The following is a 25,653-nucleotide window of genomic DNA, read 5'->3' as shown; positions in this document are numbered from 1 at the left end:
GCCTCTTTAGGCAAGCACCTTGTAGCCTCGTGGGTTTGGGAGTTTCACAAATGTACGAGCTCCAAAGTGCTGGATTACAGACGTGCGTGTCAATGTTCGGCTAGTAATGGGCCCAATCCAGACATCTCACTTGCAGGTAGTGAGGTGGCAAAACTTTGGTGGAAGCAGGGCAGTTTAAAAGATATAATTTCAAAGCTTGGATATCCAAGACATGAATTGAAAAATTTATGGCAGAATTAATGTTTTTTAGTCATCAAAAATATTTGGTACCACTCAAGGTTTGCCATCTCGGATGGCAATAAATGTAATAGCAAATCGGAAATTTGATTTCACCTGCAATGTCTTTGATGTATAATGAATGGTAATGGCTCAGTGCATCTAGATATGATATTTATTGAGATGACATTTGATCAAAAAGGCTATAAAAGTTTTCATTTCTTGTATCTTCCCAGTCATTTCTTCCATACATGATTGTGATTTATTTCATGACATCATCACTATGGATGTTAAGGGATAAGCTTGTCAGCAGTTATATTTATTGCGGTGACATTTGATCAAAGAGAATTCGGGTTGTTTAATATTGTATTCCTTGTGTGCATCTTCTATACATTGCAATACATTATTTATTAAATATTTTAATAACAAAGTCATACCACTTTGAATACCATTTGCACTTGTCTTTGCAGTTGTTTAACTTAAAAACAATTAAACATGCAAGTTTCCATAAATAGGTTTAATCAGATAATTATTTGAGCAGTTCAAATATCCCAATATTCTTGATATTTCAGTTATTATAATGTTGACAAATGTCACAATTTATCATCAATTATCAAGGCTAAATTTCAAACTCTATTCAATCAGCCTGCATTACATTTGCATCGATTAAATATGTGGATTATGTACCTTTGTGTCCACAAAGGTTAGGGCAGGCCGCACCGCAGCACAAACCACAAAGTACGATGTAAGCATTTACTATCGTAGTGGCCGAGAGCCAGCAAAAATGACAAGCTGCTCATTTAAACGCCATCCCTCCACTCCGTGCTCTCATTCATTTGAAAGTATTTGCGGGTGTCCTATTAGGGAATGGTTTCTGCTGGTTATTGGTTAGATTACAGTTGCGCATCTGCAACTTGCTGATCTCGTCAAGGAGCATAAACTATCATGCAAACTGCGGTCATCCTCACAGCGGCTTTTGGCTGGCCATCGAACAAAGATGGTTACTGCATCGTGGCGCTTTCAGATGCGCTTCTGCGGCCGTCTAAAACGCTCTTCCTTCCGCTATTAGGAAGCCACTGGAGCTATGCACTTTTAAATCATCGAGATTGAAAAGAATTTCTTTACAACTGCTTTTTGCGTTTAGTTGGTTGTCCTTCCCCCGCACCTCCGATTAGCAGGGTTGGCTATGTACAGTGCGAAAAAAGTTTAACATACATATATGCACGCAAGGGCCCTGCCGACACGCTATGCATGCGTCTAGCACGTGCAACTTACACAAGCGTGCACACGCGGTGCGGAGTGCACGCAAACAACGCACGTTTGCCACATTCACCACGTGACGTGCGGTGGGATTGTGCGAGTCGCGCGTCCACACCTCATGCTGTTCGGAGGTGGCGGCGGAGGCGGTGGGGGCCCCACGTTGCAGTACAGTTGCTGCCCACCCCCCATGAGCACGGGCGGCTGGTACGACTGCTGGGGGGGCGGCGCGGGTGGTGGCGGCGCCTGGGGACCACTCTGGGACATCTGAGAAGAGGAAAGGCGACGCTCCGGGGATGTTAGTCAGATCACATGTACCTGCACATTTGGGGTGGCTCCTGTCCAAATGTGGGCGGTGTCTCATTAAAGAACGGATAAATGTTTGCAATGGGCTTTAGGCTCTGAATAAATATTCAGAATAAAGATAATATATCATCCATACTCGATAATTATAATGGGCTTTGATCGTTCTTTACGCTTGTTAATGGAAAAAACACGTCATAATTGAACTGGTTTCTTTACATTTAGATGCATGGCTCTTTTGAGAAACTGGTCAGTTGCGGGTTGGTGAATTCATTCATCAAAGTTGTGGAAGCATAGAAATACAGGATAACAATGGATTTGATGCACGTCGCCCTGCGAGCCCAATGATAACCTGCTTGTTGATGGTGGCCACCCATCCAAACTATCCAGGCTCAACCATGCTTAGCTTGAGATCTGATGAGATTGGGTACATTCAGAGTAATCTGGCCAAAAGCTTTTGTTCAGTAATATACAGCAATGTAAATAACTGCCCCTTAAAACCATTTGAATGCTTTGAATAAGATGTATCTATGTGATTACATACATTTAATGGTATGAACTGTGATAAACACTGCACAGGCTATATAGAAATGTAACGTGTCCTACTTAAGCAGCAACCATGAGCTGGGTACAAATCGTACTGCTGAAACCAAACTCTGCCATCTGGTGGTTACGAGCGATGTCAGAGCGCTCAGGGAGCAGCAGTCACACAAACAGCACCAAGAAGCTTCTGGTGTCTCCTTACGTGATACGAAGTCATCGGCGTGTACTGCACCATCACGCCCTGCATGGTATTTCCCATCGGCCCCTGGGCCGGACTTCCCACTGTGCCTTGCTGCCCTCCCATCAGCCCCTGGGAGTGGGGTGGCTGAATGGGTCCATAGCTTGGGCCAACAGGCTGATACCCTGCGCACATACACACACACAAAGAAAAAGATCCCTGTATAGGCATACAGACTGTTGGGGCAAGTGTTGTTAGCGAGCACCCTATAAGGCGTGGATGGCGCCAGCACCGTGATTGACCACCTTTGATTCTCCAGTGCTGACGAATAGACATTAGAATACAGACTCATGTAGGATGGAGTCACCCTATGGAAGACCAAGGATAGGTTCAGTGACCACTTGACAATGGTGTCATCCATAATATAGGGTTTTTTTTGGTTAAATTGCGTAAATATATAAATGTGTCATTAAACCCGCCACCACCCGACACAGCCAATTAGTAACGTTTGTCACGTAAACAGAACATGCCAATTTGTTACTAGTACAGCACACCGGTGTGTTGGAGAGCCAAGCCACAACATTTACAATCAGAGTACGACATTTCGGCAGTAATTACAACTAGCTTCATCAGGCGACAGCCAGATTTGTTAAACTGGTGTCAGCCTGCACCAGAAATCATATGCTGGTCGCTACTTTGAAAGCGCATTACATTAACTACTGAACCAACTCTCCACACAATCACACACACAGGAATAAAGAAGAGGGTTTTATATTTGTTTAAGAGGCATTGCAATGATTTAGGGGGGGAAATTCAATTTACCAGAACTTATACGAGAAAATATTAAATAAAACATATTGCTTCATTTATAAATCATATAATTAATTTATTATCTTTCATCATGATCATCATCAGACATTATTAATCCACTGATCGATGAAGGTTTCTCCAAGCCATCGCTATCTCTCATGGTGCTGCGATGCACAAATCCACCTACCAACTGATTTTATCACTCCATCTCCACAGTGGACGTTAAAAAACCCGGATACGCTCCTCCCCATTGGGTGCCACTTCCATCACCATTATCGACCATCTAGTGACGCGTCCTGCCCAAGCAAGTCCACTTTTCTAAAAGGTGAGAATTATGTCTTTAACCTGCATACGTTCTCTCATCTTGTTTGTTTTATATTTACATGTAATGTTTCTACATCCCATCTTGAAGACGCTGTTGTTGTTGTTGTTGGCGTCTGCGAGGACAGGGGGGTTGCCAGGGAAAGAGACCGGTTCACTGTGAGACAGCCAGGGCCATTGCTCTCGGGCAGTGTGACGGCCTCCAGCCCGGACACCCACGTCGTCCGTCACTGTGTGGTTGCAAGGTGTTGCACAGCACACCACGACGTCTCGAGTCTCCATCCTGCTGAATTAAACCCACCCATGCAAGTGGATGGCTAGGCTCAGAGATCAGAGCACCAAGCTGCCACCGCTGAGATCCTATGTTTTGGTTTGAATCCAGGTAGCCACATGTGTAGCGAGTCGATTGTCTAAGCCCAGTCACCAATGACTGTGCAACAAAACCAACAAATTAAATTTAGTTTAGCATTTAATTTAGCTAAATTCCAGCTCTGAGAATCAAAATATCGGGTTGACTGTCATGCGATGAACATCACTTTCATTTGGTGAACCAAATCTCCTCTCTACAGTGTGGACTAGTGGTTGCTTGAAATGACCTCAGAAGTAGTTCTGTGATTTTATTTTCTGTGGGCCATTCTCTAACGAAATGGGTTGCACTGCTCTACTAAAGATACAAATGAACAATTCATTTCAAGCAATGACAATGATAGCACAGTTAGGATAAAGCTGGGGGGAAATTATAACATAAACCTCACCCTCGGAGTCAAAAACCTTCAAACAATTTCAGTCCAAATTTGATCCCAACAAAGGTCTCATCCGTGCCTTGTTAAATTACAGGCAAGGTGTATTTCTACATTCCAGCCAGCATCGAGAAAGAGCAATAATAACCAATCCTGGTCCTAAGCCAGCAGTGGAAACGTCACAATTGATTTGTAAAGAGAATATTTTCCAAAGGATACCTGTGGCTACTGTCAACCGGGCCTGCAATAGTTTCATTTCAATGCAGCAGACAGAGAAAAATGCAATCGGTTTCCTTCACCTATCTGAACTTCAGAGGGTTTGTGTCCTCTGTGTCTTGGCTTGACAATCAAAGGGACGAGTGGGGGCCAGGATCACACCCAAACACGTTTATTATTTTATCAAAGTTGAGTAGACCTGCTGGGAGTCATTGACGAAGCATACATGATACATACACAGAACTGCCACTCTTTGTATGAGAGGTGTGTGTGCGTTTTCTTACCAGGCTGTTGACCACGAGGAGTGCCGTATTGAACTGGGGCGACTGCCCGGTATTGCTGGCTAGATGGCTGGTACTGCGCCGGTGGGCAGAAGTAAATGGGCATCTTTCACAGACACATTCCGGGATGGCAGTCATAAGGGTCATGGCCACAGCATATTTAGCACATGTGGTCATGACGGCTAATGTTGCTGAAGGCACCGCACATTGACGTAGCACATTCCTTTGTTTTGTTCTCAGCTATAAATATCCCACTGTTGGACATTCAGTGTGCTCCTCTGTATAATCCAGCATTGTGGAGGCGAGGGTTGGTGTACCACACAAATGCTGTGAAACTCCCTTCCCGTGGGCGTCGAGATGTCATACCCTGCCTTGTCAGGATAAGCTGGTGCAGCAAAATGTGGACTCCATCGGTTCCTTCTGTATAGGATAGAATGCTGCCCCTCAGCATGTGTGGATTTTCTGCGCGTGCTCCGATTTTCTCCCCCATGTAAACTCATAATTTGTCCGATAACACCTGAATATATAGGGGACCGCAGAGCTTGGGTGAGCAGGGTTGGGGGAATTTGGCGCCAGCTCACCACCTTGCTGCTGCCTTTCTCCCGCTTGTCTGCAGTTCTTAACGCCTCCGAGTCATTCTCTCTTTTCAAGAGCAAGTGAATACTGAATGTATGTTGAATTTCCCTCGCAATGTAGGTAACCAACCATGCTAATCGGAGGTGAGCGTTACAAGTTGAAATTACTATTGTTACATGTTATAATCTTGTCCCGCCATCTCATTATCTGTATACCTCCTTTCGTCTATGGGCCTTCACTCTGTTGTTAATTTGGCCCAACTGTGATTTGATTTTCTCAGTTAGAGGTCCTGCCCAGCTCAATTTCGGTTATATTTACATTGTAAATGACATCGGCTTTCTTAATTTTAAGCAAAATTTTTCATTTCTAATTTTGAACATCGCCATCACGTAAAAAATCTTCCTTTCCGCTCTGTTCTTTGAGACTTTGTTACTTTCTTACTTGTTCTTTAGTTAGGGAGCAGGTTCGTGTCCCCGAGGTCATTACTTGTAAAATAAAATAACCCATTAGTTTCCTTTGCAAACACAGACTGGTAATTTTCCCATCATTAAACTTTCAAAGACAGCATTTCAGAGCACATTTAAGAGGCATCAACTGCACGGTAGCAAATTATAACGATGCATTGTTGATATAGCACCCTATACACCGGGATGTCTCAAAGCGTTTTACATCACGTCACCTCAAATATATAAAAGGGCACCCCCAGTGGCAGCTGTCCCAGTGCACACAAGGTGTTTCAGCACCAGGACTCAAACGGGAATTAATCTGCAAATGGTGGGTCATGATTGCTATGCATAATTTCCATTGAGTAATTTGACCACCATGCTCCACATCCCTAGGATTAAACACACACATTGCAACAATAACAACAGCACCGCAGTGAGTGTGTTAAGCCAGATCATGCACCCAATTAATATACATTGTAAGAGGTTGTAGGTAGGAAAAGGTGCAGCCCTGCAATTGTTTACTCATGCCACTGCTCTGGAGAGCCTCTCTAGAGGGTATTTAGTCTAATCTTCCACTCTGGCCTGATCTCCCGGAGAAATGGTAGTACCCACACTGTACCCTACAGCACGTAACCTGCCAATCAACTGTGGTATACCCATCAATAGTACTGAGTGGATAGAGGTGGTGGTGGGGGTTAAGAAACGTACGCATTGTTTTAAATGCCACGTCGTTAGAATTACTTAGTGAACTCCGGATTGTAAGTCCTGTGTGATAAACCATTACATCACTGTAGCATAGACCTGCTGTGCGCCTAACTAAAAAAGAAAAACAAGGACCCCCTGTACCTGGCCATGCGGCTGTGATTGCCCATACGCCTGCTGCTGCTGCTGCTGTTGCTGATGCTGCTGCGTGGCACTGTTAGCTGCAGCCGAAGGAGGCGGGAAGCCGCCGGGCTGCAGGTGCTGCCCCAGGTACGTGGGCGGTTGAGCCGAGTTCTGGGGCACAATGGCGTGGTAGACGTGGGCGTGCGACGGTTCGGAGGCATCGCCTGCCGTGGGCTGACCCAGGCTCAGCTGGCTGAAGTGAGGCCCCAGTTCCTCGGGCTGTATGGGGGTTAAAGGGGGAGCACGGGGAGGAGGAGTTAGTCCAAACTCTGCACCAGCAGCTCACAAGGAAATACAGCGGAGCCCTTTGTATGATGTCCATTGCCAATCTGTTTTTTCCTACTTAAGATGAGCGAGCAATTAGAAAGGGTGCGGCTGATTCCTTTGCCACCATCAGACCTTGTCCATGGAATTTTTCACCATTTTCAAGAAATTTAAATAATTGTATGTGTACATTTGTAAAGCAACCATAAAATGACTTCTGCATATGAAACAATGCATTGCAATGCTTTTCAATACAAGGCAATTATTAATATAGACACATTTTTACCATTATTTAGAATTTGTTTCCATGCGCTGTTACCATTTACCTGCAGATGTACATTATACGACGCCATCGCGCTATAATATGCCAATCAATGCATCACGCTTCAAAAATGCATACAATCACTTAGCACACGGCCTTGTGTACGCACACGCGTGCGTGAGTTGCTGCGTACCACAGGGTAGGACTGCTGGGCAGACAGGACGGGCATGAGGGACTGAGGAGAGGTCGGCAGGTGGGTAGGAGCAGCGGCAGGAGGAGGGTAGGAGACCACCGAGTACTGGCCAGGCTGGTAAGAAGGCACATTGGGGTCCAAGGCAAAGACAGGGTTCACGGTCAACCAAGACAAAGATGCCCCATATAGCCTTAATAGACTCTCGGGGCAAGTACTGTGAGCGAGCACCTATGAAGGCTGGTACGGCACACCAGGGGGTGGGGGGTGGCCAGCACCACGCCCGGCCGCCTTTGTTTCCCTAGTGGCAATGTTTACACATGACATCAGGTACTTATTTAAGGCTGAGTCAACCTCGGGGAGACCCAGGACTGGTTCAGACAATCATCACTTGTGTTTTCCGTAAGCCGGAATCGAATTTGGGTCGCAGGATTCATAGTGCAGCACGCTAACCACTACACGATTGTTATAAAATAAAATGTAAAAACTCTGAAAGAACAGCAGCCACACCTGTGTCATCATGCCACCTGAGCTGTGGGCCTGCTGCTGTGGTGGCTGCTGGTTAGGTGGGGCCACCATGTGGCCTCCCATTGGCTGGTGGGAAGGCGGCGGACCCCCCAAGTGGTTGCCCATTGGCTGCTGGTGCTGGTGTTGCTGCCCCCCGTTCGGCGGGTTGTACACGGCCAGTGTACCGTCCGTGTTCAGCAGTGGCTGCCCTGTGCACACACACACACACACCATACAGAGATGTTTAGCCTCATAGAACATAGGGGTAAGTGCTGTTCGTGAACAACAGACGAGTGGCTGTTGTGGCCAGGCCCACATATGCCAGCGAGCCTTATCTCCCCGGTGCTGATTTTCAAACGCTGTACAGGGTAGTTATTTTAGGCGCAGTCAACCTAGGGTAGCAACTAGGTTATGTTCAGATACTGCTCGTACATATGTACAGAAATCAATAACTAAGCCAACCAAATGACCTTAGAACACCTATTTGCAACATCATCCACAAGACCAAAATAAGTATTTTCTTCAATCATGCAGTATTTTGTCAATCCGCTGCTTGATGAAGGACTCACCGTGCCATGTCGGTAGTCAGGGTGATTATTAGCGGTTAGTTAACCATACTTCACGTAGATGATTATTGTGGGTTGGTGGTGTCTCATAGACATTGAGGCATAGTACAGTACCACACAGTATACTGCCGCACTGCCCTGCATTGACAAAACAGCCCGGCAGGGTTGTTTTTTCTTTGACCCGAGCTGGTTTGTACCTGCACAGTGTTTTAATAGGCGACCATCAAGGGTGCAACGGGTGTTATAGACTGTTGTGGTATTAAACAAACAACATGAGTAACAACAGAGGCAATCGCATCTTCCTTATACTATTTTACATGGGTCCTGTGCCGCAACTCGCGGCTCACCTGTTTGTGGGTTGATGAGCACGCTACCCGGTGGGATGCCCGCGTTGTCTAGCGACAGCAGGTAATAGTTGGGCCCTCCTGGGGCGCCAACTGGGGCCCCCAGGGAACCGCCACCACCGGTGCCGCCGCTGCTGTGTGGGCCCTGTGGTCCGCCCGAGGAGGAGGGGTGCGGCGGCCGGGCCTGGGAGCCGGAAAGGGAACCTCCACTGCTGGACGTCTCTGAGCCTGGATCACACGGAATGAAGATGGGGGGTGGGGGGGGGGAAGAGTCGATGCCAGGGGCTTCTGAGTGCTCTGATGCCCACAGTGCATTGAAGTCTCACGCAGCCCCAGGGAGGCTTTGCATTGAGAAATTACTCATTGGTCAGCCATCTTTTGTAAATCTCCTGCTGGATGAGGGCCTCCCCAAGCCATGCGGGTCAAGGGGGTTATTTTATCATACATCACCATGCTGGTCAGTGTCAGTTGGTGAAAGCGGGAAGCATAGACAAGGGGACATAGTACAGCACAACAATGGATATTGCTGCACTGTCTCTCTGTTGCCCACCGTGTAGTCTCGTAAGCCCTTTGACAACCTTTTGGTGGTTGACTAGCTATCCAAGCACTATCCAGGATTAACCATGCTGAGCTAAATTGAAGTGTCAAAATGTAAATTGTTGGGTAAAAGAGTCCCCATTTGTCTCAATTAATTTTCATGAGTATCCTACTAACTCCATGGATATTTTCTCACATGCTGAAGGACCCATACTGCCAATAGACATGGAGTAAACATTCAATAAAAAAACACAGCTGTCAGTCAGGTCAGCTTCTTCAAGGAAAAGCCTCATACTTATTGGTTAAAAATAATATAAATATAGGCCTCTGTGTCTCTGGAGACAATTCTTTTGCACCTTACGAGGTCAGCTGTGAGGTTTGCAGCACCTAGAATGACTTAGTAGGCCAATTAGAGTGGCAATCCTTGCCACGGCAATTGCAAGTGAATGTGGTGGCAGCTCCAGAGGTGTTTTTTGCTTTATCTTTACGCAGCTCCCTCTTGGTCCCCAAAATTGGTGACAATAAAAAGGGGGTGAGGGGGGTAGGAGGATCATGACTTCTATCATCACTTAACATTTATATTGTGCCTCACATGCAGTACATCTTGCGGTGGTAAAACCAGGGGGGACCGCTTGCCCAGTGGAAGATGTCCCTGTGCAGCACAAGGTGAAGGTGGAGCTGGCCAGCAAAGTGAGGATGTGGATTCTGCTCCACAGCCACCTCCCGGCCAAATCCTCACAGGTCTGGGGTGCAGTGTGCGTCCACCCACCCGTCTTGCTGAGCCTTCCAGCGTTGCTCTTGCCCCCTCCGGAACAGCTGTCCCCACGCGCCAGAACGGAGATGCCACCAAAGCTGCTGGCCTTTGTGATGGCCGGTCGTGCCAGTCGGAAGCCGGAGCTCTCCAGGTCGGTGCTGCTCCACGGCCGCGGCTCGGCGGGCCTCAGCTCCGACTCGCCGCTGCCCCCTTGCCCGCTGCCATTCGTCAGACGCCCGCTGTCCTTCTTGCCCCTACTGTGCACGTGGATTGTAGTAGGGCAAGCAGGTTGGGTAGTGGGTGCCAGTTGGTTCGACGATCGTACATACCACTTAGAATTTTCAAACTCTGCATGAAATCGTCATTACCATTTGGCGACTAATTGCTAGGCAAGCAATGATGAATAAATTCAGAAAAGTAAACTGATGCACTGAACCATGCGTGCAGGAGTCTATTAATTTTTATTCATATTATATATGATTGGTTCATGACAATCCTACAGGCACATTGAACTCCTGCAGCCACGATAATTGTTACCTACACCAGAAGAATAGAATCGATTCTTGAATTGCGTTGTGAATCGTGGAGGGGGTGAATCAATACCTGTCTAGCCAATTAACAACCCTCGCTCCTTTTTCATTGAGTAAAATAGGTTGAGCTTGCAATCTTCACAACATACAGCAAGCAATGACATGCAGAGTGATGAAGACTGACATGAAAAGAGTCTGAGAAGCTTACCATTTTTTAAAAATAGAGGTGGGCTAGCACCAGTATTAAGATGCCAAGCGATAGAGCATTTGCCGCTTGTTGAAGAGGTTCATGGTGTAAGCCTAGCAGCCTACATGGTTAACACTGTAGGTGTAGCCAAAAATTTGAGGGTTAATGATCAAGTAATGTTATACGAAAAGTAGTAGGCCGTGTGTGCCAGCGTAATGGTTCGAATTTGAATATCCGCTTGAAAATGAGTTAATTGGGTAAAACTGCATGCCTCCCCTATTGGAAGACTATACACATCTGTGAAACACAACAACAGAATCTTAATTTAGAATGGTGCGAATACTAAATGTACAAAATTATTACGACTATTAATAACGTTACAACATTACAGTGCACCACTTTGTGCCCTTTCAGTGCCAGGTGTTTTTTTGTTTAGGGTTCAGCGGATTTTGTCAGGTATGGCAGTGGGGCGACTGTGACGGCCGCCAATGTCAGGACCAAGTGAGGAGCAAAGCGTAAGCATCTGCCAACCATACAATCATCCCCAGTAGTTAACCCAATCCCCCCATGAGGCAACACTACATTTAGCCAAACGCGACATTTACATTGCAATAGCTGGCTCAACAGATGGCAATTGCACAGCATGCGCGGCACACAGCACACACACACGCCATGCACATGCTACACGTGCACAGACAAGATGGTGCGTGGATCAGCTGCAAGAACAGCGCCGTCCAGCAGAGGAAACGGGGAGGCGGAGCTAGTACCTAAATATCTGCCGTCGTTTGAGAGTATTATTTGAGGAACAGCCATCTTCCTGGATTCTGTAGATATCAGTCATTATACAAGGAAACAAATTCACTTTGTTAGAGCATAATTAATTAACGAGTCGGGAAAATGTTTGATATTTAGTAATGTTGTTACAAACAACATTAAGGTGTCCCCGATGAGGCTGTGTTCAAGTCGGTAGCAAACTCACCTGATCTCGATTTGAGGAAGTTCTTGAGAAGATAAGGACTGAAATTTGACATGAAAAATTGGAATTTCCAATGAGTAAAAAGAATCATCTCTGGCATAGTTTTGAAAACAAAGTTAAATATTTGAGTGTCTGTCTACAAATTGTGCCATACACCCATAGTCCCAAACTCGTAGTGGTGCTCATGGTACCTTTATGAGCAGCTTTTTGATAAATGGAAACATTATATTGGATTTTAAATTAAACATCAATCAGCGCTCAAGGTTACTTATTAATTTAAGGAACATGGTTGTGAAACAATATTCTTTTGACACGACAGGATACACTGTGGTCTGATGTTTGCATTTTTGACAGTAAAAAATTACCTTTGACTGAAGTTTTGCGATTTGTAACCTTCTACCACACGATGAAGCACATTTATTCCCCATCTTATACTTTTAACACATTCAATTACTCTTTCAAAAGTATTTGCTCTGCATATTATGAATGTCTCAAACTCAGCACAGTGTTTCCATTTGTCAAGTCTATAACTGTTTTTTGTTCAAAATAGAATTTCAAACGATGTGAGTTTTGTTTCCAATAAGCGAGGCAGATTTTAATTTGCACGTCGCTTTGCATTAGCATCAGCACCAAGATCTCAGCTCAAGTACAATCCTCTATATGAAAAATTACTCTGAATTACAGCGCTCTCCAATAATTACACCATGCCAGTACCATAGCACTGTTGTCATGAGCCCTGGTGCAAGGAATTAAACAAAGTCCATGGTGCCCAATGTTACATTATCAAGCTGCAGGGGCAAAAGCTCCAGTGGAGTTGCACTGCCTGCACATTCGACAGCTTCCGCCAAGGCAACAATCCTTTTATTAAGTTATCCTTATAGCACATCCTACATCCCACACTCACGTCTTGTGCAAATATCCTGTCGCGCACTCGCTGGTATTCCTCCTCGCGTTCCTCAAACGACTTACTCCGCCGCTCGTCTTGCAGCGGACGGATGCGCTGTGCAGGTGGCAGAAAGGGGTCGATCGAGTAAAAACAGACACGCTCATGAGTCCGTTAGCATGCTCTCATGTGAATCCGTGCGTGTGTGCATGATCACTCGAGTACCCGTGCACTCACTACCAGAGCCGCTATTTGTTGTGTATTTTAAGCGTGGCATTTGAAAAATATAATGTCAAAATATGGCGATCGATACCATAATTATGTGAACTTTAAAACCGTGGCCAGTTTGGCAAAGAAAAACTGACATCACTTGGGAAACAAGGAGCCATCGTTACGAAATCGATTACTATTACGCAGGCTCTACAAACTAAAACAGAGGTTACCGAACTTATTCTGATACAAAAAGGAATTCTTGGAATGTAACTTGACCATTTAAAGAGAATCACTGAACTTAATTAATGACAAATTTGGACTCAACGTGAACAGATTAGGTTCATGAAGAAGCTCCCAGGATGTGGGGCCATACATGTGGGTCACCCCAGAATTTGACAGGTGGGATGCATATCCATTGTACCACCTACTTCTTTACAAAAAATAAATGTATTACTATATTGGTGATTCACAGGGTAAGTGTGACATATTGGCTGAAATTTTAGATCAAGGGTTATATTTCCCCCATAAAGGTGCTAAATCTGCACCTTTGTGGTCCTTGTTCGAGGTCCAAACAGAAATGGACTCAATATAAAGAGTCTCTACTTGGTCTAAAAGGGGCTTTCATAAGCGGGAACTTTGGTCGTTTGGCATGCGAAGTTTTAAATTATTTTCGGCCTACTGTGAATACAATAGGACACACATACAGAGCAGAGACCTTCTGTGCCATAAGAAATTATTAGAATAAATTACATGGAGCCTTTGTCTCAGCCTCTTTGTGAAGAAGTCAATCGGTAACATGTCCCTTTTGCAAGAGAGAACAGGGATTGGGCCATCAAGCTTCCAGCAACCAATCCGGGAAAGAATACACATTTTCAGAGGCATACAGCCGAGGAGCATATCTGTCCGATAATTATTATTCAGAGATGGCCAAGTGACTTAGAGGTCAGAGTGATGAGTTGGGACCACTGAGATCTTGGGTTCAAATTGCATGTAGCTGCCAGTGATTGAACAGGATTCAAAAGTATAGCGAGTTGATGTCGTGTGACAAACATTACTCTTCATGGCAAAAGCGAGTGAGGTGAGCGCTGCCCCAGTATTGTGTGGAACAAGGGCCACTCGAAGGTATTTCAGAGGTGACGCTAGAATGGCCACTTCCATTGGTTTCTCTAACATGAAGGGTTGCGCTGCTCCGCAAATAATATGAATGGATACTTTGCCTCATGGCACGATGCTGATACAGCCAATGGGGATACAACTTGGGAATGAAAAAAAAAATTAAAGTTACGCTCACCTGCATGTCATCCCTGTCCATGCTAGAGTTATCCCTCTTGAGGATGAAGCGCTTCTGTGACTCCTCAGCCCTCGCCTCATCTTTCAGATGGACTGAGAACCTCTGCTCTGGGCTGGGGAGTGGATAGAAACGGGGTGGAGTTTCATATCCCACACATCGTGCTCACTGCTTTCTAGCTTTCAATCTATTAAGGCGAGAAAAAACATAATTGCTGGTGTCTTTCAAGCCAGAGATAGAGCACCGGATGGGTGGAGGGGATTGGAAGGCATACAAGCAAACAATTAAATTTGTTTATATAACATTATTTTGACCAAAATGAAAAACTTTGTAAATTAGTTTAACAATGCTTATTTATTTACATATCACAAAGCAAGTGAGCACGCAATGAATGAGCACGTTTCCACCAATCAATTTAATTAACGAGCAAATAAAAGGTGATGAAAACATGTGCCGGACATGTTGACAGCGCTCCCTCTCTCTCTCCAGCTCCGTACGTGCATGGGGCCACAGACCTCCCCCACTGAGCGCGCATGTGCACAGCCGTGACCCGGGGATGCGGATGACAGGACAATCAATCATCAATCGATTCTTTGACTCAGTGCCGCGCGAGAGCCCAGCGGGACCCGGCTCCTCGTTCACCAAGGAGACGAGCAGATGCAAAGCACAACCGTAAACATTCTCGCAGGTGTATAAAAACAGAACACGGAACGAGCAATGGAAAAACGATAGCTTGTGCCAGGCTATGTGCACTTTAAGGCCACGTGAAGTGTCGAACACCCGTTGGCAGGAGGTCATGGGACAGACCCAGGTGCCATGGGTTGACTGAGATTACTGGCAGATGCACCACCTGTGCCCCCTACTGTGCCAACAACAATACACCCAGCACCTGCACATGAACCGATCTCATTACTCTCTCTTCACAGTGGACATCCTCTAGGGCGCATTCCCTCCTTTGTGTTCCCACTCAATAGTTCTTCTCAATCAACGGCCACCTTCCATTCTAGCAATGTACCCTGTCGAACCTCACTCACTTTTCTTCATAAAATACAAAAAAAACATCAACGACAAAACGTGGCATCGAAAGGCGCAACCCACATGCGAGTGCCGGGCGTCTTGTTCACCACCACGGCCTTGCCCGTCTGGTCCACGTTGTGGTCCATGCCAAAGTAGGCGGCCACGCGGTGCACGAGCATCCGGTGGTACGACGTCATTGGTGGGAACTTCCTGTAGTGCTGCCTGTAGGACAGCGTGGTGTGACACAGCACGCAGGGGGAAACACATGGCAGTTACCAAGCTACAGGCACAGCGAGTGCACTCTCAGCTGCCTCTTTTCCCCTAGTTTTCTCCTCTGCGCTCTATTTTTTTTAACTTAAACTGTAGCTTTTACTGTGCACGTTGACATCCAAACAGATAAACTCATTGGCACCATGTCCACACATTGCACAGCTTCCATTTATTTCCCCACACTGTAATGGCATATCAGGCGGGGGACGCTCTCTATTTTTAAACCTCGGCACACACGAAGGCATTTGTGTGGATAGCTAGACAGATAAGTATATATCAATTTGAGGCAAGTGAGTGCCCATTCATATTGTCACGTGCTGAGTAAGCACTGCTTGTCAGGATGTGTTCCACTGCTGACAAGTGTGAATACACAAAGAGCCTGATTGCCAGGAAGTGATTTGACAGCTCGCCATGGAAGCCATGCCAAGACAGCAACCATGCAAAAATGGCGAGAGGTCGCCAGAAAGAGATGGACACTATAAAAAAAATAAACATAAAAGCAACCAACCATTGTGGAATTGTGATGGGTAGGAGTGACTGATGGACTACGTTCCATTTCTGTGCAATCAAATTGGACTGCCTATCGCTTGCTATACTGTGTAGTGGACACTAACAGGAATACTCCTGACAGACACTGTTATGCTGGGGCACGTGATGATCCAGTGCGGTTCCCAGCCACGGCACTCACTTGTTGTCCTGGACAAACTCCATCAGCTCCTGCTCCATCTTCAGCAACATCATGCGGTCTCTGCAAACCAGCCATGGCAGGCACACATGCTATCATCATTCTCACACAAGCAATCGGCGCGACTCACATTTTGCCAGGTCGTAATCTTCACCAACCCGAACTGACCAGCATGGTGAAGTATGGTAAAACAACCTCCACTATTAACACAATGCAACAGAGGTCTACATTCTCTAGTGGACCAATTATTGTATAAATGTATATCGGGAAATGCTTTAAAAATGTAAACATTAAGCTTGAATCATCAGGCTAGCAAGGAGAATACAAATGCACCTTACCTGGGATTATTTTTTAGAGTGTTTACAAGAAACTCGTGCACATCAACACCCGTGGAGTCCGTGTACTCCTGACTGGAATCTGCACACACATGAGACGCATTTACAGCTCTTTTTCATATAAGCCATGGGGACTTGTTTGACCATATTTCACTATCCTGGTTAGCACAGGTTGGTGAATGGGATGAGCCCAGGAGCAGTTAAGAGGTCACTCACCACTGATGTTAGCAATGGCCGAAAATCGAACTCAGGTTGCCATGTTGATATTGTAGTAGGCAAAAAATTGCTCCAATGCTCAAAACCAGTTCTGTTATTTTTCTTTTAAAATACAGTATTATACCGCATCCAAAGAGTGAGTGCACTTCAAGTTATAAATACCATATTTTGGCACTGATCTCCAAAGTATAACATTTTCTGCTATTATTCAAAGGTTAAAGCCCTGCTTTATAAAAATAAATTCCCAATACGTGTTGGTGTTATTCATGATAATTAAAATGGCCCATGGATGTGAGGCAGCTGTGGGCAATTAAAACCCACTCCCTGAGTGCAACATCTAAGAATACAAAAAAAAATCAAGGCAACAAAAAAAATAGAAAGGGAAAAGATTCAGAGGGACATTTGAGGTCACTGGGTTTCTTTTTTCTCTCTCTCACTTAAGCCCGCAACCGCGATGCGGTATCGTTAGCGGAGATGAGCTGTGAATTCCTGTTCTAGAAGGCACGCAGAGAGAGGCAATAACAATGCGGCGGTGTGGAAGTGCGCCAGCACAAAGCTAATTTACAGCAACCTGCGCACGTGGACCACACACACACACACAGCGGCAGCAGTACCAAAAAAGAAATGGTCGGAACATAATTGGCATTTTATCCCTGGTTGGGGTATTGGAACATTGTGCTCTCTTCAATGTTATCTAGATATTAACGTTTTCATTTTTGCTCGCTGGCTGATGCGGTGTTAGCATGAAACCAGTGCCAGTTATTTTTAAGCATCTGCATACAATATATACTTCAAACAGAAGTTAGGAAGATTAATTTCAGGCCTCTGACTTTATGTTCTTTGTAATTATTTCACTCACGATAATTATTTCACGTGTGTGAATTTACCCAACCCTAAATGCTTAGCTGCGTGGTAAACACTGCATTCCCAAAATCTGACACGGGAATTGGACATTGCAAACTCAGACAAGTGTGTACCTCAAAGCCGAACACAATGTACCTATATACCAAGGGTACAGAACGAGTACTGAAAATGTAAAAAAAGCATTAACTCAAAAACTTTACGAGTGAATTTACAATTCATGGTATAAATGACAAGAGCATTAGAAGTCGGGGTTCTCCGTTAAAGTGTTTGTGCCTCTCATGCAAGTCTGAAATTTTCAGCTGGAGAAAAAACTACCATGGTTCCGGCAGCCTTCATAACGCCACACAAACAGCAGCAACGTGCTTCCCTTACATCGTTGCAGCATCACCGCATTTGACACATCAGAATTGAAAAAGACACGTTCGCATTTTACAAAGCTTATTAACAAACACTGCCATCTCTCAGCAATGTGGAGAGACAGGGCAGCTACTACAAGGCCAAGGTAGCAGCGTGAGAACAGCAGAAGAGACATCGCGCACCGTGCGGAGGCACGGACTCGTCACCTCCATGTGTACCCTCAATCATTATACATTCATAACGTTTACCCAATGGAGCATTAGCGGTCGAGAAAACACTACGCAGTTTTCTGGTCAGCGGTGGCTACTAAATGCATAACGCACCGCAGAGCTGTAGAACAGCAATCTCCTGGTTATTTGCAGTGAACATATTGCTCGGCAACACTTTTGAAAAGCGCCGACATCATAATTATCAACTCATTATATCCTACTGACTCGCCTGCAGCCAGTGCCTTATCCTAATCTCACTAAGTGGCTTATTTTGTTATTGTTTAATGAAACACATTTTTTAGGGCACAACCGAGACGAATTTAGATTTCTTAAAGTGTACCTCGCCAACATAGTAGCTATCGTCACACAATCGTCTTCTCTGCCTTTGTTTCTTTGCTCTCATTTCGTGACTAATGTGGCACTAAAAGGCCCTCCCCATCGTGCATTCTGAAGACGTGACCAAGCCAACAGAGTCAATCCTTCTGAATTATTGCACTAAGCCGTGTCCACTGTGATGTATTATACCAGCCCTGTGGTTTGATAGATGGTCATGCCTTTTGACTTTTAGAATCCTATGAATACAGAATCATTGAAAGACATCTCATTCGTGCTCTCACCTTTACCAGATCACTTATGTTCCAGCTTTGTGTTTTACTGGTGGAAATTTGTATTTCATTAAGTAAAATCGGATGTCGTTATGTACAAACACTCGTTTTTTTTATGTATCTAAATACTGGCCAAATATTTAATGAGAGCCATTGTTCTATGTTACAGATGGTCTGTCGTTTCAAAGTCAATGCATCTTACAGCTCAAAGAAACACGGTGGCAATGCTCATTGCTGCTCAAAGCCCAAAGCCAGTGGTGGAAATTCCTCATTCCTTTGGTGGGAATATCACTCCACAGAACAATCACTGCTGACCTCTCCCATTTCATTTTCATTTCAGGGACTGATGGCTGAGTCAACCCCTGATCGGGATTTGAACTCGCAAACTTCCACTTGTGACTCATGCACTCTAACCTCTGGGCAGCTATTTAGACAACCACAATCAAGTTGTGTAAAGCTATCGTTCCTTTAAAAATGTATTCATTGCCAAAACTTGATGTTGACTAAATCAAACGTACTGATGCTATAAATGAAACCTTATTGAGTTAAATTTCGATTTAAAGCTTTCGTGACTGCAGGGATTCATCTTCTTGGTTCTTTCGGTAAAGTCACGTAGAAGGGAAATAATAAAATAAAACATTTTTAACATAATAAAATAACGAATTTCTCACGAAATTTCGGCCACAACACAAGCAGCCGTCCTCAGGTGAAGAAACAGAGCTGTCGGAAAGGGACGCTGTCTTTCCGACAGCTCTGTTCCTTATTGAGTTGTATTCTGTCCACAACACGGGTTTATGCAGGAAGAAATACCAAGCAAACCACAGAAGGGCATTTTCCACTCACCCCGCGACAAGATCCTGGGCACCTTGGGCATCTTCTCTTGTCGCTCAGCAGTCGCCCTCTCGCTGCCCCTGTCCTTGTCGCGCAAAACACTTTCCTCCTCTCTGCCCCCAGCGTGGGGTTCCTTGGATGCAGGAAGAGGCAAAGCCGTGAACACCCATGTGGGAATCCGACTTCCCGCAAAATAGGGGCAGTATCCGTCCTAATGACTCATGGGGAAACGGAGCAATCTCAATTTGTAGAGAAATTAAGGAGCATGGGCTGTCATGATCTTGTTTTGTTGTTGGCCAAAATACTTGCTCTGTGAACACATCGATCCGAGTTTTGATTCCCGATGATAACATGAAAAGCAATATGATCTTTAGTCACCCACCTTCACAAGCCCGCACTGATCAGCATGGTGAAGAAAGGTCAACCTCCATGACCGACATGGCATGGGAAGGCCTTAATCCAACAATTAATTACAAAGGACCATTAAATATTGTAATATTTTTAGTGTGAACCGCGTTGGCCAAAGATTGAAATGAGCAGGCTGTGACGGATTATAATTTCTTACCTTTATCTCAATATTATCTTATGCGCTGCTAAGCCACTCTATTCAAAGCGGTGTGACCACAGGAACCGTTTCCCACTGTTCCAACAGAGTGTGGCTCCGAACCACTTCAATTTAAGCATAAGAATAAAAAGGAAAAAAACCTGGTTGTCCTGAACACCAGCATCTGAAGCCGGAGGCGGGGAAGGATCATCGCACACAGCCAGGCTTCGCACCAACTTCATCTTGGCATTCGACTGGAGGAGAGAAACGATGGAATGCTTGGCATCTGGGAGAACATTTCTTGGTTCTCAAGTTGTCACAGGCGCAGAGAATCAGATTAAGGTGATGCGTGAACAGATTAGCTTAGGCAGAGCTAACGGGCTGAACGGGAAGCCAACATGCGGGAGAGGAGTGTGAGAATGACCCGAGGTGTCTAACAATGTGCAACGGCGGCTGCTGTGTACGATGCGCAGGAGACACCAAGGTGGAGACGTGCCAGGCAAAATGCTCCACAAAAACACATGCGCTAATTTTATACGCTTACTTCCGTTAACTTGCAAGTACAGCCCATTTGTTAATCCACTGCTGGATGAGGGCCTCCACATGTCACGTGGAATGTGAGGGTTATTTGACCAATACCTCATCACGTTGGTCATCGTGGGTTGGTCAGGGTGGGGAGCATAGGTTGGGGAGCATGGTACTAGACTTGCCCCACCGCAGGCAACAACACCTGTGTTGTGGGCCGTGTTGAGCATGGTTGTCACCCATTCAGACGACTGGCCAGGCTCATTGCCCTGCTTAGCTTGACATCTGATGAGATTGGGCAGATTCCTCAATGAATTGGTCAGACGCTTTTAACATACATGGGCTCCAAATAAAAAAATGTTTGAGTTCATAGCACTACCAGAATTTACCGTGAATGCAAACCTTAGCTGAACATAATTAATATACACATCAAACATATATTGTTTCATGAGTTTCACTTATAAGCACCGATTTACAATGATATACACAAAGGCATGTGGACAAAGAATGCCATTTGGCAGGAGGCCGAATGCACACCCTGCATTGCAAAGTACAGAATGTTCTGGGAAGAGAAAAAAAACGCCGTAATGTCTTAATGGAAGTAAGGTACGGGAATAAACCTCGATTTTAACCCTCCATTTGCAAGAACCATTGGTGCCATATAAAACAACAATTTAGGTATCATTGACACCAGTTATGGTGTTGGCTGTTCTCAAATTCTTATTATCACGCAGAAAATAATTAAAAATTGCTCCATATAGCAACAAAAAGTATATGTTGATTTGAAGCTTTCGTGACTGCAGGAATCCACTCTTTGGTTCTTTCAGTAAAGTCATGTAGGTAAAAAATTCATAGATCACGACGTTTCGATCGCAACACAAGCAACCGTCATCAGGTAAAACAAACACAGCAGGAGGACTGCTGCGTCAGCATCAGCAGTTCTCCTGTCTCACCTGATGACGGTTGCTTGTGTTGCGATCGAAACCTCTGTGATCTATTCATTTTCTATCTACGTGACTTTACCGAAAGAACCAAAGAGTAAGCAAGTATATGCTTCTGTATGCGTCTATGTAGTGTACATGCTGTTTGAACATATACCTTTGCATTCATGGGTAATAAAATTATGTACATTTGTAAATCTGCATCGATCTGTTATCTGCTCCTGCAGCAGTTCTGTTCAACAGCGACAGAAATTTGCATACAAAAAAATTCATCCAAAATAATACTAAATGGTGAAAAAACTTCCACCTCTGACCGAAGAATTAAGCAGAATTATATATTGTACTCCTTACCCATGCGTGCTTTATTTTTAGGCATCACAGTGAGCGATAACTTGAAGATTCCGCTGCAAGCCATCGCTGCTGAAGATAAACAAGATTGATCCTGCCATTGTCTGCCACCTGCGCTCTCAAAGCAATTCGCTGGAGAGGACCGGTTCGCATTCCACCACGAGCAGAGTCAATACGTGGAGAGATTGAATCCCGCCTGACGAATGGTTTAATTAGAATGTAAACAGATACACATGGGTCTGACCGCTTGCAGATTGTCGCACTGCAAAATATCAAATATCACTCTGCTGTGTTTTTTTCTTTAAAATGCCGCGATTAAAACCCGTTTGAGCTCCGAAGGGTAGAGAATTCATTCGCACACTAAATGATGTTTACCTCGAGGTGCGGCATTCTGAGAGTGCACGTTTGTCAGCGTTGATTAGATTAGTATTGATGTCCTACATGGATGCCGGTGATTATGGCGGTTAAAAAAGAAAAATGGCATTGACATTTCCACACTCTCTTCTCGTGAAAACAAATATTTTACTTATCCAGCCATACATCCATCCCCCAATAAATCCATCTACACATCTATGTGTCTCCACATCTATCCCTGCTATTCATTTATTTATAGCAAGGATTGCGTTTCGGGTGTTTTTTTCTGCTTGGGCCAGGGGGCTACGCTGGTTCCTTGCCCTTCTCGCCCATGAAGCACTCCCAAGCCAACGCTGAAAACAATCACCCCAATATTTTATGAGCTCCCACTCTTGCGGAGTTCCCCATATCTCAGCCACTGTGTACCACCCACTGGTTCAGATCGGGGGGTGGGGGGGGGTACCCACAAAAGCTGGTTCAAGCACCCTAAATGTTTTAAGAGGCAATTTGAAACAGACACGGGAGTGTGCGGTAGGGTTCAACTTACCTTGGTTCTTTTCCGCGTTGCTCCTTGGTTTTGTGGTCGTCTCTGTGGCAAAGAACAAAGAACGTATTTAATTAAACTCGTTATCAAAATATAACAGGCTTTGTTAGGTGCAGTTTTCAAAAAGCAGCCAATGAAGGAAATAATGAGCCTATTCATTGAAACAATAACAGGATATGAAAATGTTTAGCAAAAAAGACAGCGAGCCAAAAAAAGATATTATTTGCTTTTCAGCATGGGAACAAAAAGGTTTAATATTTCATGATATATCACATAAGATCACTCAAGCAGCAACAATCTCATATGTACAACCCACTGTTGAATGAGGGCCTGCCAATGCCATGTGTCCTGGGTGTTATTTGACCATACGTCACCATGCTGATCAGCACTGGTTATTGAAGGCAGGGAGCATAGACAAGGGATCATAGAAGTACAGTACAACAGATTTTGCTGCACTGCTCAGCTGACCATTACATAGCACAGCTCCACAGCCACCTTCAACAACCTGACTTGCATGGTGGTTACCCATCAAAGCACTACCGAGACTCCAACTCTGCTTGACTTCTGAGATATGCGAGACCGGGCACTCTCCGGATAATATAGTCACAGGCGCCAATCTTAAACCATTTACGTCAAATATATATATGGCTGAAGTTTATCAGATTTTTGGTATTAAAATGAACAACTTTAATTCACGTGCACATCAACAGCTCATTTTGAAATAAAACTGCAATTCGTGCCTGCTGGTCGGTCGCAGGATCCGGCTCCGCTCGGGTTGCCTCCCTGTCATCTTCGCCCCGGCTATCGTGCACCAGCAGAACAGACAGTCCGGGAGGCTGCTCCAACCCATGCTCCCGCTCCCCACTGCCTGCCCCGGCTCGTCCCTTCGCGAAGCCGGGCACGTCGCCATGGACGAAGACGATGCTGGGTGCGTCACCACGTGGCCCGTTGTGCTCGTGAGCTATTCCAAGCCTCTCAGCTCCCGCCGTGGCCACAACTTCTGCACCGTCGCTGACGCAGCCCAGCGCTGCCGCTGATAATTCGCCCTCCTCCGTGCCGGTGGTGTCCAGCTCAATCACGATGCTCGGCATCTCCATCTCCTGCTGCTCCCGCGCCGCCACCGTCGTGGCTGCCTCCACCCTGCTGGGTTGCATGCTGAACTCCGCGATGGTCGGGTCACTGGATGTGGTATTGTCGCTCAGCGAGTTCTGCGCAGACTTAGACTGCACCATGGCACCCGGCGGCTGCTCTCTGTGCGGAGTCCGAGCAGCATTCGTCAGGCTTCTCTGTTCCACTCCAGCCGCAACCACTGTGGCCCCTTGCTCAGATTTGGCAGCACTAATTCTGGCCTTGTGGATTATCGGGATGTCATTGGTGTCTGCCAGGTGCAATTCAGGTTTTTCTAGTTTGTTGCCGGTAAACGGCCTCTCCATGTCTGTCTCAATTGATTTTCCCAATTTCTCAAACTGTACTCGGTTCATTTGCATTGATCCCTTGGTGCACAACCTCCAACGGAGTCATTGTCAAATTAAAAAAATGATATCCTGACAGTTTTTCAGAATGTATTATTTGCAGACACCCTGCTTCACACTGTGCTTAAATGTGACACATTTCTACACATCCAGAAATAGAATCTTGAGCATGCAAAGAGGCCTTCCATCGTTACAAGACACAGTGGAGCTGCGCTATGTCCAAGATGATTTGTATGAGACCTCAAACACTTGTTTTTCGCATGGATTCACGAAACTGAAAAATACAAGAGAGTACAAACAATTGGTTAATGAAATAGATTAAATAACGAAACATACATAAAGGGCTTAAAACAACCCAACAAGTATTGTATTTAACATTCTCTGACTATAAAAAACGGAATTGTTGTTCCGATGAATATTCATCATTACCTTCTGGTGCTGACTGTATATGCTTTAACAACAGCAGGTGTCTGGGATTAAACCTTTTTATGAGTAACCCATGAAAAAAGCCACGGAAGCTTGTAAAATAAACAATTAAAAAAAACCAAGGCAGCAATGAAAGCTGGTGGAGAGTTGTTTTTCCCAGGAGAAATTAATCTCTGCTTTGGAGAGCAGGTTCCTGTGCAACGATGCCACAACAGTTACGCGAGTGAAAATGTCACCTAACCAACGCGGTCTACGAACGCAATCAGGTGCTCCAAATAGTGACTTTATGCACAAATATTATGTATGTATGTTTAACTTATTTAGCACCGTATGAAGCCAACCGTGCTAATCGGAGGTGCTTGGTAGAAAACGGACTATGCAGGATGAACTGCAATGATGTTCTAAAATGTGGTGCAAAACAAACCCCACTGGAGGAGATGATCACACAAAATACCGGTTTAAAACGTACGAGAATATCATCCTTCAAGAACCCACACACATATATACACGTACATTCCCATAGATAAGCGCGTTGCCAATGAATTTAACAATAACAACGTAGTATGAATGGGGTGCCCTTTGTTTTGCAATGACTCAAGACGCCTACAAAAGCCCCAGGCGTCAGCTGAACAATATTAGGACCAACACGAACGACGACATCATTAGCGACGTGCACAATTACCGCCCGGAATCTCTGGGCCTCTCTTAAAGGCAACGAGGCTACGCCTTGCAAATGCCAATGGACGCACGGAAAGAGAAACCTTCATCCATACATTTCAGCCGGGAAGGCGTAAACCCGCGAAGGTACTTAAGCGAGGATAAATATTGTACGTCCCT

General features: G+C 45.2%; 1 protein-coding gene across 6 annotated transcripts in view; it reads right to left on the bottom strand.

Moving 5' to 3' along the window:
* Positions 1–25,653, bottom strand: part of LOC133344865 (R3H domain-containing protein 1-like) — a 61,846-nt gene that overhangs the window by 12,558 nt on the left and 23,635 nt on the right. For 5 of the 6 annotated variants that reach the window (XM_061555127.1, XM_061555131.1, XM_061555129.1 and 2 more), the window contains 19 exons: positions 23,659–24,664; positions 22,922–22,963; positions 20,368–20,460; positions 19,675–19,795; positions 16,584–16,662; positions 16,249–16,308; positions 15,372–15,512; positions 14,277–14,388; positions 12,794–12,889; positions 11,893–11,930; positions 11,681–11,737; positions 10,212–10,453; positions 8,909–9,133; positions 7,999–8,204; positions 7,492–7,605; positions 6,734–6,991; positions 4,869–4,971; positions 2,522–2,682; positions 1,592–1,740 (listed from right to left, as the gene is read on the bottom strand). In XM_061555127.1, coding sequence (XP_061411111.1) covers positions 1,592–1,740; positions 2,522–2,682; positions 4,869–4,971; positions 6,734–6,991; positions 7,492–7,605; positions 7,999–8,204; positions 8,909–9,133; positions 10,212–10,453; positions 11,681–11,737; positions 11,893–11,930; positions 12,794–12,889; positions 14,277–14,388; positions 15,372–15,512; positions 16,249–16,308; positions 16,584–16,662; positions 19,675–19,795; positions 20,368–20,460; positions 22,922–22,963; positions 23,659–24,405 — 3,044 coding nt within the window. In that variant the 5' untranslated portion in view covers positions 24,406–24,664. The remainder of the gene's footprint in view (positions 1–1,591; positions 1,741–2,521; positions 2,683–4,868; positions 4,972–6,733; positions 6,992–7,491; positions 7,606–7,998; positions 8,205–8,908; positions 9,134–10,211; positions 10,454–11,680; positions 11,738–11,892; positions 11,931–12,793; positions 12,890–14,276; positions 14,389–15,371; positions 15,513–16,248; positions 16,309–16,583; positions 16,663–19,674; positions 19,796–20,367; positions 20,461–22,921; positions 22,964–23,658; positions 24,665–25,653) is intronic. The other variant, XM_061555132.1, reaches the window with a different exon arrangement.

Source organism: Lethenteron reissneri, chromosome 20, assembly GCF_015708825.2.
Source record: "Lethenteron reissneri isolate LAM-NWPU_2019-01 chromosome 20, ASM1570882v1, whole genome shotgun sequence".
Lineage (NCBI taxonomy): Eukaryota > Metazoa > Chordata > Hyperoartia > Petromyzontiformes > Petromyzontidae > Lethenteron > Lethenteron reissneri.
This window is presented reverse-complemented; position numbering and strand designations above follow the sequence as displayed.